General features: G+C 32.2%; 1 protein-coding gene across 1 annotated transcript; it reads right to left on the reverse strand.

The window, feature by feature from the left end:
- Window positions 1-7,763: 7,763 nt before the first annotated feature.
- On the reverse strand, window positions 7,764-16,338 carry LOC107844359 (very-long-chain aldehyde decarbonylase CER1). The gene is made up of 10 exons (XM_047397944.1): window positions 16,203-16,338; window positions 15,750-15,973; window positions 15,116-15,351; window positions 14,788-15,007; window positions 10,876-11,251; window positions 10,417-10,524; window positions 9,953-10,153; window positions 8,964-9,059; window positions 8,608-8,781; window positions 7,764-8,129 (listed from the first exon to the last, which is right to left on the reverse strand). Exons 1-10 carry the CDS (start codon window positions 16,260-16,262, stop codon window positions 7,965-7,967), a joined length of 1,860 nt encoding a protein of 619 aa, XP_047253900.1. The 5' UTR covers window positions 16,263-16,338; the 3' UTR covers window positions 7,764-7,964.
- Between the last annotated feature and the right edge of the window lie 1,670 nt (window positions 16,339-18,008).

An 18,008-nucleotide genomic window follows, 5' to 3' on the forward strand; every position in this document is an offset into this window, starting at 1 on the left:
TTGCCATTGCATATCATCTTCATGATAGTCATGTATTCATGAACTAGCCAACCATGTACTCATGCATCAGATATGCATGTTAAGTTTAAAAACTCAGCTTATCAGTAGTTTTAGTTAAGTATTTCATGCATCAGATATGCATATTCAGGGTGTAAGCTCAGTCTATTAGTGTTTCTCATCTTAGGCAGTCTCATTCGAAGATGAATGTTCCTAAGATGGAGATATTGTAAGACCCCACAAAAATCCTAAGCTTAACTCAGTCCTTTAGAGCTAGAAAGGAGGTTCAAACTTAGAAATTTCAGCTAAGTATTTACACTTAGAATTATTTTATCCATCATAAATAGGCAGTCCTATTTTTATGACCCTTATGACCTTAAAATATTAATTTTTGGGTTGATTCATGGACAGAAATGTCAGTAAGTCACTTCAGGTAAGTTTTGGATTTTTTGGACCTCGTTTGAACCATGTTTAGGTGACCAGAATAGTGGTTCAACGCAATCTCAATGCATTGCATCACCCATCGCGTCGACAGATAATTTCCCCTAACTTTTACTGCAATTTCATTGAACCAACACGAACTTGATGCGGTCCGTTGATGCCATCGATGAGGCGCATCGGTCTACGTATCACTAGACACATTTTTAGTCATTAAAAGACTGCATCTAGAGAGGTATTTGGGTCACTATCCCACCCATTTTCAGCCCCAAAACATAAAATCAAATGACCCTAGAGGCTAAATTGCTCACATTCTTTCACATTCTCTCAAATTTACTCAGGAACAAACCCTAGGGATTTTAATTTCAAGAGCAAATCTTCAAGAACAAACCATCAGTGTTTACGAATTCAAGCATCAAGGTATGTGAAGTGTTCATACAAGGTTTTTCTTCCATCCTTGGAGTTCAAGAAACTCTTTTAAACTACAAGTTAATTGATCTCATGAATTCCATGTGGGATTTGAGTGTATTCATGATTATGATGTTAATTGGGTTCTAATCCATGGTTTATTTCAAGTTTCATGTGAAATTATTTATCATGTGTGTAGTATCATATGAACAACCCTTGATTTTTTATGCCTACATTTTTGTTTAGTATTATGTTCATTGATTATTCAATACCTAAAAATCTAGTTGCTTACCTAGAGTTACAGTAGTTACAGAACAGTCTCAGTAGCATCACAAACAGTAGTACTCAGTAATCAGTCTCAGATCAATATTCAGTTCAGAACTCAATAGTATTCCATCAGTCAGTGGGACCCAGTAATCTCAGTTTAGTTCAGTTAGATAATATGATCAGTAACAATTTAGTCTAGCCTAGTACAGTTTAGATATCCATTCAGTGTCTATTTAGTTGGGAGTAGGATTCAGCACCGAGTGAACCCAAGGATGGGGACTCACCTACTAGTAGAGGGTGTGATTTTTAGAAGCAGTCCTTGCATTCCATAACTACATAGCCAGCATAGTATCAACCTTCCAGTTAAGGGTTGATGAGGTATTATACTTGCCAATTGAGGGCACCACCATTCTCGTTCAGAGCAGCTGCCAGATAAGGATGACTCAGTATTTGTCTTTACCTGTGGCACGGTACTGACACTTTTCTAGATGGGGTTACAAGTTGGACCCCAACTAGTTCAGAGAAGGGCATGTTGGTTTGATGATTACCACTCATAGTTTTAGTTTTAGTCTCAGTATAGAACTCAGTTTAGTTCTACAGAACCAGGACTGTCAAATATAGTCACCCAGTTAAGTATAGAACTCAGTTAAGTTCTACAGGATCAGAACTGTCAGAAACAGCCTCTTAATTAACAATAATTTAGTTATCAATAAATTCAGATATCAGTCATTCAGTTATCAGTTATCAGTACCCAGTGTTAACATGATCTCAGTTAGAGCATGCATAGTTATGTGCATAGTATCACATAATTAGTATATATACAACAATCTCATGTATATATGTACTCTCATTAAGTTATATTCATGTTGCTCAACCAGTTATTGTTCATGCATATAAACCTATGCATTCAGCCTTAACTCACTTAGCATATCAGTACATTCAAAATACTGACACATACCTTTCTTTTGCACTATGATGTCTTATATCATAGGTTCTGATGTATGGTCTCCTGATCGCACTTAGCAGTCCAGCCCATCATCAGCAAACTTAGTGGTGAGTCCTTATAGTTTGAGGATAAAATTGTTATTTTAGTATTTCAGTATGTTTTACAGTAGTTGGAGTTAGTTGGGGGCTTGTCCCATTAACTCCACTTTCAGATAGTTCAGTTAGAGGCTTATCAAACTAGATTATTTTAGACAAATATTCAGATTTTAGTTTTTCACTATCATTATTTGATGTTTAGATATGAACCTTATGGCAATATCAGCCCAATTTCCGTATTTTATTATTATTATTATTTAGATATTGCAGTAAGTACCAGTCATGAGTTATCTTGTGGTCCTTCGGGATTATGAGCATCGTGTGATGTCTGGGGTGCAGACTCGGGAAGTTACATATTACCTCTAAGGCAAGACTTATACAATGTCTGATAATTTAAAACACAATGTTATAGTGTCTATTCTTGCCCATGAGGCATAACTTATTGTTTAAAAGACCTTTGTATAAGTGTTGCCTCTAAGGAAAAAGTTATAGAGCATCTCATAAATTAATACAATGTGATAGTGTTAACTCTTGCCCATGGGGCATAACTAGTTTTTTTATGGTCCTTGAGCTATGTCTTGCCTCTAAGGCAATAGTTTTAGAGAATTTCATAAGTAAAAAACACAATGTGGTAGTGTTGACTCTTGCCCAATGTACGTGTTATAGAACATTTCATAAGTAGAAAACACAATGTGCTAGTGTTAAATCTTACCTGATGTACGTAATATGTTGTTTGAAAATCCTTAGGATAAGACGTCCCTCTACGACAAGAGTTTTAGAACTTCTCATAAATCAAGATATTACGTGGTAGTGATAATTCTTGCCCGTGGGACATAACTTGTTATTTGAAAGTCCTTGAGTTAAGTCTTTCCTCTAAAGTAAGAGTTAATAAATATCTCATAAATCAAAACACAATGCGTTAGTGTCAACTCTTTCCCATGAAACGAAATTAACTTGTTGTTGAAAGTCCTAAGTCTTGTCTCTAAGACAAGATTTATAAAAATTTCATAAATCAAGATATAATGTGGTAGTGTCAACTCTTATTCATAAGACGTAACTTGTTATTTGGAAGGAATCAATGAAAAGAAAAAAGAAAAACATAATAAAAGTTGCAGAAAAGGAAAAAAATCAAGAAAGACATTTAAAAAGAAAAAATAAAAATAAAAAAATAAATAAAATAAAAAATTATAAAAGTTGAGAGCATAAAGACAAAACAAAGGTCGAGAACAAAGGGAAAAAAAAGAAAGAAAACAAAAATAAAGGCAAAAAAAAATTAAAAAAGAAAAAAGAAAACCCAAAGAAAAATAAAAAAACAGAATTTCTTTAAAAAAAAAATAGAAGTTGAGAGGAAAAAAGTAAAAAAGTAAGGGTTGAAAAAAAACATAAAAGAAAAAAGGAAAAATCAAAGTAAAATATATAAGAGAAAAAAATAAAAAAAATAGAAGTTGAGAAGAGAAAAGAAAAAAAACTAAAGTTAGAGAATAACTAAAAAAAGAGAGAAAATAAAATAAAAATTAAAGTAAAATAAAAAAGAGAAAAAATTGAAGTTGAAAGATAAATAATGATAGAGCTGTTTATAAATATTTGAGATATAGAGGAACATATAGATAATTGTACTATAGATAAACAAATATTTGAGATATAGAAGAACAAATAGGTAATTATACTATAAATAAAAAAGAAGAGAGACTAGTTTTGTAGTACTTTTCTTATGAAAAATAAAAAAAGCAAAGTCACCCATTATGGGGACCATTTATGTAGTTTACTAACCCTATAACTCAATTTTAAAGCTTTAGAATTCGACTCTACGAGATTCAAAAAGTGATTTTCGATAAGTCTTTATTGGATAAAATTCTAAAAAATATTTTAATACTTTTCAATCATTACTTCATGATTTATCTTCAAATCTTTATTGTTCAACTTGAAAAAATGGGGTTCTTCTAACAAAGTTAAGAAACAGTAATTTGATGATTTCAGGTTTGATTCTAGATTCATTTTTTGATGAAATTTCATATTTAAACTTTTTAAGTTATGTATAACTTGAACTTCAAATAAAATTCTACTTTTTTCCTTGTGCGCTTATTTTTGGGTTGACGTTTTGGAACTAAAGTAGAAGTATAGAAGTATAACAATATGAGAATCGTTGGACTCGTATATACGTCCAAAACTTGTTATTGATAGGTTGAGAGCATTTTGAAATCATTCATAAGGGAAAGGATAGTTAGTGGTCGTTGGTGGCTTGCAATTTGACTTTGAAGTAGGTTATGACTTAAATTTATTTCAGACTTTATTTGTGTGGAGACTTATTGTGTAAAGTATAGTAATTTCGTATATAAAAATATGGGTTTTCGGGTTTAGATTTAAATGGAATCTCCGAAAATCAGGGCTGGAGTATTAGACTTGTTCTGCTTCTATAGTGTCCTGATCTACTTCCACCTCGACTCTCGAAAATTAATTCATTGAGAGTTCTCCCAACGAGCCAAAAGAGAAGAGTTTCTATCTAAAAAATAGAATGTTTTTCAGTGGGAGCCTCATTTGGGTGGCTGATTCAGTCGCTTTTGAGAACTTAGATTGACGGATACTAAGATAACATATTCGTATAATTGATGTAAAGTCGACCACTGATAAATGGCTTTTGACTCTTCAAACGGTCATGCTATGGTTCAGTTGAATTAGAGATTATAGTGAAAATTGAGATGAATTGTTATTGCGATGACTGAATTGGGGCTTACAGCTTAATAGTAATGTGAAATTGGGATTTCTAGCTTTATATTGAGGCTTGTATCTTGTGTACACGACTTGATTGATATTTTATCATTTTATACATATTTTCTTATATTTGCATTCATCATATCATTGAGCATGTATATTTATTCATATCATGAATTACTGGAGGGTACTATCGAGAAAATACTGATTTTTGAAAGAAAATGAACCATCCTCTACTGATTTGGTTTGATGCATTTTTCGAACAAAGATATATGATTCTTTTGAGTGATTTGATCTGATACATATTCGGACAGGCAATATGATATTTTTGAGTGATTTCACAAAAGCAGTATTTCGGGTGAGGTATATGATACTCACGAGTTTTCCATAAGTCTCCACTCCCAGCAAAGAGTGAGGAAGAGGCGTATATTGATCGGCATTGACCATTGTATATCAATTTTTACCATTGCATTACATCATTCTTGTACTATTGTTAAGCTTGAGATGATTTGTTGTACTTATTGATATTGAATTACTTGGACTTTTTGCCTGATGGATTATTTTAGTATTATTTACTCATTATAATTTTTGCTAAACTTAGTCGATCTATAATACCTACTGAGTACTAGTAATTGTACTCATTCCTATTTTTTGCATCAAAGACCTGATACGAGTGATACGCGTGGCTAGTGTTTGCCCATTTCAACAGTACTAGAGAATGTGTTGAGCTACTTGGACTCGAATATTGTCTCAGATCCCATCAAGGAGATTCCACCAAGAACTTCTATTGCTAAAAGAGCTAATTCAAGTGCAGTACTTACTGTAACAAGAACTGTTGGGTTCGAAATCGAGAGGGCATCATGCGGAAGCTTAAAGTTTGCAAACCAAGACGGTGATAATTCAAATGACAAATAAAAATATACTAAAAACATATTATTGAATATAGTTTGACCAATTGGCCTACATATTAAAAACTAATATTATTGAAAAACATGATAACAATGGGGAAGTCTCCCCTAAACAAGACTCTTTTAAGGACTACATTGTGGATGTTATTGTGTTATGGTATGAGAAGGGGTCTTCTATTTATAGATATTCAAAACCTTTCCTTCAAGAAAGAGGTTAGCCAAATATGAAAAAGAATTATATTTTTTCTTTCAGAAAAAGTAAAAGTAATTATGGTAACTTTTATTTTCCTTCTAATAAAAAATAAAACTTAAATATAGTAAGAAAAATCAGGGCAAAAACCTTAACAAATCTCCCATTTTTGGCTTGATTTTCTTCACTTGATCCGCCTTTTTCTTGTGCATGATCTTCGTTCTTCATATATATTCTTCATATATCACTGTTGTTTGACATGCTTTAAAAATTAAATCTTTTTGAGTTAAAAATATATAAGCCCTTTCGGGTTAAAAACATTGGAGCCCTTTATAGTGCTAAAAGTAAGCTTTTTTTTTTTCAAATATGTGACAGCAGGATTGTTGAAAATATGATTGACAATTATCTCCACATGTAGCTTTTGGACATATATTTTCATTATCATCAAATTTGGTTGCAATTTTGATCTCAGCATGTCCTCAATTTGAACCATCGAACCATTGAACCATGGGCTTTGATACCATTTGTTGGGTTCGAAATCAAGAGGGCGTCATGCAGAAGCTTAAAGTTTGCAAACTAAGACGGTGGTAATTCAGATGACAAATAAAAATATATTAAAAACATATTATTGAATATAGTTTGGCCAATTGGGCTACATATTAAAAACTAATATTATTAAAAAACATGAAAACAATGGGGAAGTCTCCCCTAAACAATACCCTTTTAAGGACTACATTGTGGATGCTATTGTGTTATGGTATGAAAAGAGGGTCTTCTATTTATAGATATTCAAAACCTTTCCTCCAAGAAAGAGGTTAGCCAAATATAGAAAAGAATTATATTTTTTCTTTCGGGAAAAGTAAAAGTAATTATGGTAACTTTTATTTTCCTTTTAATAAAAAATAAACTTAAATATAATAAGAAAATTAGGACAAAAACCCTAACAAGAACAACGTGAACTCATTCTCAAGCACTTGCAGCGATCCATCTATTTTCTGTCTTATTTAATTTCCTTTGACATAATTATATTTTGATTTGGTATTTTATATTAGAGTGTCTCTTTTGCTTATAACAATTGAGTCATGGGATATTAGATGTTCTTGTTCAATACTATTTCAGTATACCTTGAGTTATTTTTATTATCATCATGTATGAATTCTTTCACTGTTGCATTTGTTTTGGGTACCCTGTTTTTGAGTTAGAATTATCTACCATGGATCGGTTGAAATAAGTGTCATCACAATTCTATATTTTGAATCGTGACAAAAAATACACTTAATATGTTATAAATGACTTAAAATACTATACTTTCACCTATTGGATCAAATTAATTACCCCTAACGTTACTTTTAGGCTTAATATTGACCCTTAATTAATGGCACAATTCTAAGATATTTAACTAAATTTTAATTAACACACAACCTTTGTTTATCGATCCACATAAAATTCTGATCTTACTCAGAAAAACCTGACTCATCTATGACTTAACACTAACTCATAACACAACAAAAACGAAATTATCATTTTTCTTCTCATGATAATGTTTTTTTCCTTTAATTTTTCCTCCATAAAATTTTTATAGGCTTACCTCATGTTGCATTTTATTTTTCTGTCCTCGAGTCAATTTTACTATCGCTTTTTTTCTTTTAGGTGAACGATATTGATATTCTACATAAAATAGTAAATGTTTTTTTCTTCTTATATATGTTGCTTAGTTAGTTATCCATAATAATATTCTCTTCAAATTACGCCGATATACTTTGCTTATTTATGGTAAAGAACAGGCCAAAATTTAGTTGCCAACATTCCAAGTGCTTTTCAACACGAAATCACCGTCCATATATGAAAGTACAATTTGATAATGTAATTGCAATTTACAAGACGTACTCGAAGTAAACTTGATGTGTAATCATAATTGGCCAAACACTTGTGAAAATACATAAGGCCTTAGCTTGCAGTTATGGATGATTTCTAATTAATAAGAGATTATATATCTTTAGTTTATTTCATTCAGCAAAAGCTAAAGGTTTGAATCCATGCTTGATGCTGGCTTCCCAAATCTTCTCAATGTCAATCATGTTGTCTCCACACTCATGTACATTCCATCCCTCTAAGGCATGCACAATTCCGGCCACTCTTGGCGCACTCATTGCTCTTCTTGGAAGCCAATTCTGTCTCATATGTATATCAAACGTCAAATGTTATTAAAGCAAGGGGTTGATATCAGGTGTGGTTACTAGACTAGACTTATTACAACAACAGTTTTATAAACAACAGTTTTATAAAACTATCTTTTGTCATATTAAAATGGTTAATTTTTACCAGTATATTAAGTAATTAAATTATGTGTATTTGGTCAGAAAATATATAGGACCAGAATGTAAAATTTCCAGTGTCTAATATGAACAATGAGTTCTTTTATTTTCTTTCACCTGATATTTTTGAGTCGCAAAGTTGACCTTCCTGACATTTGTGTTTCATATATAGACATAGTTCGATAATCTGACGTGATATACAATAGTTATGTCACTTGTTTCAAAATTCAGTAACTATACATGAAATTATCACTTAAAACAACAAAACCAATCGTAGTAAAATAATGTTGAGAAGTCATATAGAATAATAAATACAGGTAGAAATCTTACAAACCTCACAAGCATGCAAGTTTTGCATTGAAGGAGGAGCTAGCATGGCAGGCGGGTAGTGGTAGAAGCAGTCATGGCGAACTTTCTTAGGAGGCAACTGTGTGAATGGGAAGAAAAGTGTCCCTTTAGCGGCCTTCATATCTTCTTCTTCTGTTAATCCAGCTCCAACTACCCATATCTATTATCAACAATTGTTTACAAACCTCAATGTGTAATAACAAAAGATTAAACTAAACTAATTTTTACAAATCCCTTTTCTTTTTCTTCTTAAAAATTGATTACTTAAATTATTCCATACTTATAAAGAAGAAAAGGTCAAAACAATATAATACTGAAAAGAGATGCAGAGTGAAATTTTACCTTCTGATCAAATCTATTTGACAGCACAAAATTACTCTGAGAACTAGTAGTAGCAAGTTTTAGTTTCTCGTAGTCACTTTTGTACAAAGTAGCTACCTGATATTAAGAATAAGAAGATCTCAACTAAAGAACATGATATTTCGATCAGGAATTAAGCAACTCATGTATAATTAATCAGGATTTCATCTCCTAAAGCTGGAATTAGCATATATCGACGTATAAATTTATCAAGTGATTAACATTTTATAGATCATAGAGTACAAAATAAGTCGGTGACATGGCAGGAATGAGAGCTAATTGAGTACGTACGCAGAGGCACAGGCACAGAGACACAGGCAATTTGAAGAATGTATAAGAGAAGGTTAGTTAAACATCGATATAAAAATTCTTCAATCAATAATTGGTTAGCCAATTCATGAGCATTTTAGTGAATCTGGCCACCAAATCTGAACAACTACTCCTTCCATTTAAATTTATGAAACATATTAGAACTGATATCAAGTTTAAGAAGATAAATGAATTTTTCCTAAATTTGTAATGTTAAACATAGCATAACATTTGTGTGTTTATAAAACTTTGTACAATTAGATAGGAAGCAATCATTTTAGTTTTGAGTTCTCTTTTATATACACAGATAAAAGTAAAAGAATTTCCATACTACAAGCTAGTCAACTAAAAGTGAATTTCAGATATCTTGGGTAAAAAAGTCAGATTAGTACCCTGACCATTAAGCCAAATTACTACTACAAGAGGCTAAAATACGATTAATATTATGTCAATGTATATAGAAACTTTTTTTTGGGTATGATTTAATTAAGTTTTGGGAGAAGGAAATAGCACCCTAACCATTAAGCCAAATTAATACTACAAGAAGCTAAAATATGGTTAATATTATGTCAATGTATATAAAAACTTTTTTTTGTGTATAATTTTAATCAAGTTTTGGGAGAAGGAAGCAAAGATAAAATGGTAAAAAAACATAAGTAAACCTGGATGCCCCTTTGAGAAAGAGCAGAAGCAAGAGAAAAAGCAACTTTAGTAAGATTTCCTCTGAGAAGTACTTCTGTCGTTCCTTTTGGAATGCTGTTTAGCACAACAGCAACTGTCAAGCTGCTTCCATCCACCACCTTGATCTTGATTTTAGGGTGCCTTTCTATGTAAAGTTCTCCATTTCTGTTAAGTTCCTCATCCTGTAAATTTAGTCATGCTTATTAAGGAAAAACAAAAACAGGACAAATTATATTTTTTCCACTATAACTGTATGTTAACATGTTTGCCATGTCTTATTTTCCGCCTTACGGATCTTACTTACCTGTAATTATTTTTTACATGACCTGATAGCATAAATATTTTTTATGCTTTCAATTCCTATGTAGAAGTTAACTTGTTCAACAAATCAACCCGCCAATCAAAAACTCTTGAAAAGAAGGAAACTAGGTGCACTTTAACTTGCCTTGTTTAAAAGTCCAAGACTCAAGACCTTGGTACCTTTTTCTTCTGCTTGTATTATAGCATCCTCTATGAAGCTGTTAATAGCTTGTGATTGCCATTTCAACAAGTACTGCACATCAAAATAAATCAGCACTATTTTTAAAGAATTAAATAGTAATATTTTTTTTTTAAAATGAAGTTGGAAATCCTTCGGCCGTAATCAGTTACTCCCTCCATTTAAAAAAGAATGACATACTTTGATTTAGCAAAAACTTTAAGAAAATAAAGATGACTTTTGAATGTTGTGGCCTTAAATTAAAGTTGTGTCAAATATACTCAAATACTCTTTAATCTTGTGGTCCTAAAAAGTTGAAATTAACGTATTGCGAAAAAGAAAAAGGGTATTCTTCTTTTAAACGGATTAAAATTTGAAATCAAAGTAGTTCATTCCTTTTTAAATGGAAGGAATATTATATATAACCTGTAAATTGTATCTTGGTATGGCCCAAGATTGGAAATTAAACTTTTCCAAGCTATTTCTCTCAAAAATGAAAGTGCGTCCATAGATACAGTTAGCGATCATAGTCCACAAAGTCACTGGCCACATCAACCAAATGTACCATTTATTGTTTAGAGGCATTGAAGCCAATGAGGAAAATCCTAGCCTGAGATGGTAGATAGATTCTGGGGTAGTCAAATGTGTCAAATGTACTACATCTGGTGAATCTTCTTGCCTCTTTAGTGACTTTTCATAGATCGAATCAGTAGACTTGTCCATCGTCCCATAGATATAGTCATAAATTGGCATAAATAGAGAATAATTTGTACGAAATTGAGTATGGTGCAAGGAGTGAAACCTGATAAGATAATTCAAAGTCAAAATGCATTTGTCAATTATAAAAGGCTAACATTCTTAGAGATGAACATACTAACAACCTAAATCTATATACCATTAGCGGGGAGAGTATACAATTGGTTACTAAAGAGGCCATATTCACTCATCGCTATCAAGAAACAAATTCAAGTTATGGATCGCCTTGCCAAGTACGCCACAACTATTGGACATGAAGCTCTCTTTACCAATTTCCATCAATTCCCTAGAGATGCCAAAGGACCTTTCCAGTTAGGTAGGTTTCATCAAGTTCAAGTATTAGACTATGATATACAGATAATTCTAACAATCTAATTGTGCCGTACTTCAGAGGCCATTTAAAGCCCTCTTCTGTTGTGTGCATAATGGAAATATACACAACACCCCCAGCATCCTTCTTTTTACCACATAAATAAAAAAGATATATGTGTTGCTGGGAGTGTCAAAGGGACGGGTTAGGTTGAGATTGAAGATATTAAATAAGTTGAACTGGGTATCAGGTTGGGTCATGACCCATTCAAATTCATTTAAAGTTGAAATGGATAAAAATCGAGTTGGGTCTTGACCGCTCAATTTAACCTGCTTAATCTAAAAAATATTAACATATTAATATTTATTCCTTGTAAAGTAAAGAAAATAAATTTGAGTGGTTGGGTGGATGGGTAGGGAGTAAGGTAAGAATATCTTTTAAAAATTTAATCTTTTTAAAAATAAAAAATTAATTTTTTTAGGGAAGGGTGTGGGGTAAGGGGTCGGGGATAGGGAGGGTGGATTTTAGGACGGGGTTGAGGTCAAATTTAAAATATATATATATATATATATATATTTAAATAAATATTTTTTCTTAAAAAGAAAATTGGGAGCGGGTGGAGTGTAGGGGTGTGGGTGTGTGGGGTAGGGGTTAGGGAAAGGATGGGGATTGAGGTAAAAGATTTTTTTTTTTAAAAAAAAATTATATGTTTTTTTTTTGGGGGGGGGGGGGGGGGGGGGGGGGGGGGTGTGGTATAAGGGAGGCGGGTGTGGGGGTGTGGGGGTGTAGGGAGTAGAGAGGGATGGGGTTGGGGTAAGATTAATTTTTTTGTTAAAAAAAATATATATATTTATTGACTTTTAAAAATTAATTTTTTTTAATCTTTTAGGATGGGGTGGGGGCTCGAAGTAGGAAAGGGAGAATGAGGATGAGGTGGGGTGGGGAATGGGGATAAGATAGAAAAATTATAAAGAGTTTTTTAAGAAATAAAAATAATTTATTTAAAGAAGAAGGGGTAGGGGCGGGGTAAGTTGGCTTGTGGCGGGGTTGGGATAAGGTGGGGTGAGGTGAGGTGGATGATTTTGAGAGTGACAGAATATATTGTCACTTTTTTTCCTACTTTCATTAAGAAAATAATTTTTCTATTTAACGGGTTGAAGTAGAAATTGATTGGGTTCATTTGAACCCAATTTGAAAATGAGTTGGGATTTAACGGGTTAAGATTTACTCAATAGCAAATTATCTTGAACTCAACTCATTAAGTTTTGAATGGATAAACGGATCAACTCAATTTGGATTCATTTTGACACGCCTTGTTGCTAGTCTCCAATAAAGTATTACCTATTAGATTTTCATAAAAATATATTATTAGTGAAGGATCTGACACAAGTGTGTCCTTTTATTTAAGGATCCGAGTAACATAGTTTGCAAATAGTTCAAAGCAAAACAAGTTTTCTCAGAGACATTAATTTTTCCACGCTCCAAGCTAACAAGATTGCTGATGTGGCACTGGATTTGGCCTTATGCTCAGGAGCAGATTCAAAATATATCCTTTACAGATAAGTTTTTTGAACTTATGTATGCTTAAAACTATGGATTTTGTTTATAACAATTGATCAAGTTTTAGTAAATTTCACATATATTATCTATGTTACGTGTTGGAAATATTGAATTTAGTTAAATCAGTTAATAACATATAGGTAAAACCCATATGCAGCCCTCTTAAGTAAGCATCATTTTTCACTTAAACACCTTAAGTGGACATTATTCCATTTCGGCATCTCAAGCGGCCTTCAAGTGTGTCACTTTGACGCGTTTTGCTGAATCCGCAAAATAATTTTAGTGCGTGAGTTACACGCGCCGCTGAGGTGGAAAATGACGAATAAAATGTGGACACGTGTCATTTTTGAAGGCCGCTTGAGTTGCCAAAATGGAATAATGTCCACTTGAGGTGCCTCAATAAAAGATGGCGCGTATTTAAGGGGCCTGGCGATGGATTTTGCCTTTAATAAATAAATAAAAAATACCCCTCCCCATAACCTACCCACCCTACCAACCTTCTTCTTCAAACACCCCACCTACCCACCCCCACCAGTCTACCCACCCACCTGCCACCCCCACCCCACCAGTCATTTTCTTAAAATACCCCACCCATCCTTCACCCCCCACCCCACGCATCCTGCTAATATTTTCTTCAAACACCCCACTCACCCCGCCACTCTTCTTCCCCTCTTTATCTTCTTCAAAGACCCCGCACCCCAGTCATCTTTAAATTTTTCATCGATTTTGCTTCTATTTAAAATTTTTCTTCACTAATTTTAGTTGATTTTTAGACTTTCTTCATGAATTTAGCTTCATTTTTTTCAGATTTGCTTCATCAATTTTGATTCAATTTTTAGTTTTTTTAATAGATTTTGTTTGATTTTAATTTTTCTTCTCAGATTTAGCTTTATTTTTAGATTTCTTTCATCAATTTTTTTTCGATTTTCAATTCTTCTTCACTGATTTTTCTTGGTTTTTGTGCTTCGATTTTAATTTTTTTTTATTGATTTTGTTTAAATTCAATTTTTCTTCACTGATTTAGCTTTAGTTTTCAATTTTTCTTCATCGATTTTGTTTGATTTTTAGTTTTTCTTCGTTGATGTTGCTTATTTTTTATTTTTCTTCATCGATTTTGCCCTTAATGGTTATAAAAAAGGTGCTTATTATTTAATTTTTACGAACATTTAAATGCGTATATAAATTTCTCTCAATAATTTTTACCGTTAAATAAATTAAGATTGACAAATATAACGGATAAAAATATGAAAGAAGTATAAATTAAAGGGCGTTGAGTTAATATATTATTTTTGGCAAGACAAACTCCTAAATATGTATCTAATTTTTAAATCTCTCTCAATAATTTTCACTACTAAATAATCTTAAAATTGACAAAAATGATGGATAAAAATAAGAAAAAAAGTATAAATTAATGAAAATGAGTTAATATATTGTTGGTGGGCCAAATTGGGCACCAGATCAGCCAAACAATGACTTTCACGCGCCTTCATGGAGGTGCAATACACGCACCTGGTCAATTCAGTAAAAAAATGTCAAAATGACACACTTTATGACTACTTGAGGTGCCAAAATGGAACAATGTCCACTTGAGGGGTCTAAGTGAAAAATGATGCGTATTAAGGGGGCTACGTATGGGTTTTGCCTAACATATAAGATCTATCTGCTCTACTTGCAGCATGCTGGAAAAATTGTGTGGAACATAAATGACTTACGAGGGCGTATACATCAAGTATTTGAGAGGTGGAAAGATGGAGAAAATCCATTTGGGAATGAACTCAAAGTTGCAGTGCCCCATGTTATTCATGACATCAATATAAGTAATGTAGCCAAAGAGAGAAGCCAGAGAAGCAGTCCCAGTAAACACTGATGTCAAGGTTGGAATAGCAAATAGCAGGAAATATGCTATATGCTCAGCAAATGGATGAATCACAGCTGAAAAATCAAAGAACAAAAAGAAGACTAAGAATTAGTAAGTTTTATGCTGTAATGATGTTCACATATATAATCATGTAAACCATCAAAGAAAGGAAGTTAGATTACATGTAATGGGCTCAGTTACAATGGAAGAGTGATGATGAGAATGATAACGAGAGTAGAGATAGTGATGGTGCAAAGCTCTGTGAAGCCAATAGTAGAGAAATTCAACAGGACCCGCATGAAGGAATATCGACATGACCACACCATCTGATCTCCACAATGGCAACTTTGAAGCTCCGAAATTCAACATCGTATTGAAAAAATATAACAAGATCCCGCTCAATATAATCTGATCGTCCCTGACAACAAATCATCACCTTAGTATCATCCAATTATGACTTTAATAAACGGTATTATAGGTAACATTTCATGATAAACATTAGTACTATATATGACATGGTATATATATACAAATGCTAACTTGGAGATGTAATAATTGTGTATAGTAATACTAATTTAATTGTCTAAAAATTCAGTATATAGAGGGAGTATTCGACTATAAATTCTGTATCCAGTCAAACACCTTCATATATATTGAGATAGAGGGAGCATATGATTATAAAAATTAAGATAGCAAGTTATTAAGAGATAAATAATAAAGCCAAAGATTTTTCAGATATAAAAAAAGAATATCATTCTCTTGGAAAGAAACAAATTTTAAAAATAATAGTATAAAAAAGGAAGAGAGAAAATAAACCAGTTGCTTTCACGGTCAACTTGATTAAACTCAATGCCCTTGTCAACAATGCGGTTATTGCCTTTGGCAGTTCGATAACGGGAGAAGCTAATCCAGAGTTGATTGTGAAGCATTCTTGAGAGTAAAAAAGGGAATATGAGCAAGTTGGTGGAGTCTCTCTCATATTGCTCTTTCATTACAAAAGAATAGACGCTGTGAGCAATCCATGGAGCCAGAATCACGTACTTTGATCATCCCCAGTCACAAAAATAGCATACCATTAGTCATGTTAATATTCTAGTGAATGACAATTAGTTGATATATGACACTGCCACGATCCAAACTCTCAAACTTGTTATATTTTAAATTGCATTATGATAATAAGTCGATATTGTTGATGTAAAATTCTAGATACGTCAATTTGTTGTAGTATGGTAGTAATAAGAGAAACAAAAACAATTGCATGATTGATACCTTAAAGCTACCGAGGTGTTTCCAAGGCCAATCAGTGAGAAATCCAGGAGTAGTAGCCATTGTTTCTGTGTCTTGCAACTCCTATATTATGACCGAATGGGTTTAGCTTATATTAATGCAAAATTATGAGCCCATTTATAGGCGCATAAAATTATGAGAAAAGAAAACTGTTTTATATACTAGGTGTCACTTTTCCAAAAATTAAACTTTCATTAATAAAAGTAAATATTTTCAAAGTCTATTAAAAACAACCTTTCTATCTCATCTTCAATATAGTATATATAGATTGTGTGCACTTACCTTTCCCATACCTCACTTTATCGAAATATAATGTGTATTTCTATTTTTAAAAAAAAAAACAGTCATCGTTATTCTCTATTTACCAATTTTGTGAAACTTCTTAATCTAAATAAACTAAGTTATATTCCCTTTTTATTTTGTTTGTCTTACTTAATTTTTTAATCCATTTAAAAAAAGAATACATATTTTCTTTTTTGAGAATTCTTTTATTTCAATTTTTTAGATGACATATTTAAGTCTACAAATTTAAATTCTAATTAAAATACATTTGGTGTCTTCTACCTCTCTTTAAGTTACAATTTTCAAAAGTAATCTTTATGTACTTAAACTCCGTGTTAAATCAAAAATAGAAAAATAAATTAAAAACTCACCTAGCATATATTTTAAACCATCATTTAGTGAAACCTTGTGTGCATATTGAAATTATATCTAGAGCTTCCTTTTTCGTCTATCATGTCAACTTACATTTATATGGCGAACGTTGATAAAATCCAAAAGGAAAATAATTTAGACTATCACTCTGTAGTTTCTGATCGATGAAGTTCTAATACCCTATTTAATAGTGTAGCTAGTTAAGACAGGTGTTGTTTTCATATTCCTAAGCTTTGTATGGTGACAGCTAGCTAGGAGAAGGGTTTTTTTCATATTCATAAATTTGTACGGTGAATAAATTTAACTGCACATCACATGTGTTGACTCTTTGTTACATAAACCAATTACAATTTGGTTTTGGATGCCCCAGTAGTTTTATGTCCAAAATTGGAAGCTGATCACCAAATGCAAGAATAGGTTGATCAACCACACATTTTCTTATTATAAAACAAGTGAATTGTATATACGCGCCGAAACTTTGAAGACAACACATCCTGTTTGGTTAAATCATTAAATAATACCTTGTTACTAATTGTAGGTTACCAACGTTATAGCACAATGATATTAAACTCGTAATTACTATATGTATTTGAGAGAGAGATTGACATTATTAGTGAGAATTGGTACACTAACCATGGCCAAATATTAGGGATAGTTTTTTTATTATGAATAACAATAGACTTGTTAGATTTTAGGCAGAAAGAAAAGGAATTTAGGTTTTCCCGAAACCAAGAGGATTTTTTTTTTAAAAGAGTATTAAAGCCAACAACCCGGGATTTAATCCCTTCGGTATTGGGGTTTCACTAGTAAAAAGAATAGGAAAATCGACCGCAACTTGTGGTCGGAAAAAATGGACCACATGAAGCGACCACACGTGGTCGTTTTTATATTTCAAAATTTCAAGATAATCATTTCAATAATTTTTATATCAATTATTATTTCTTTTACAAATAAAAAATAAAACAAAAAAAAAACCACCACAAGTGGTCGGTTTGTAATTATTTTTTTTTTTTAAAAAATCGACCACTTGTGATCGGTTTTGGAATTAAAAAAATAAAAAAGTAATTTGTGAGGTGACTTAGTCACTTGAAATTGATTAAGTGTAGGTACTTGAATGATGATCAATTTTTTGTT

This window comes from Capsicum annuum, chromosome 10, assembly GCF_002878395.1.
Source record: "Capsicum annuum cultivar UCD-10X-F1 chromosome 10, UCD10Xv1.1, whole genome shotgun sequence".
In the NCBI taxonomy this organism is placed as follows: Eukaryota; Viridiplantae; Streptophyta; class Magnoliopsida; order Solanales; family Solanaceae; genus Capsicum; species Capsicum annuum.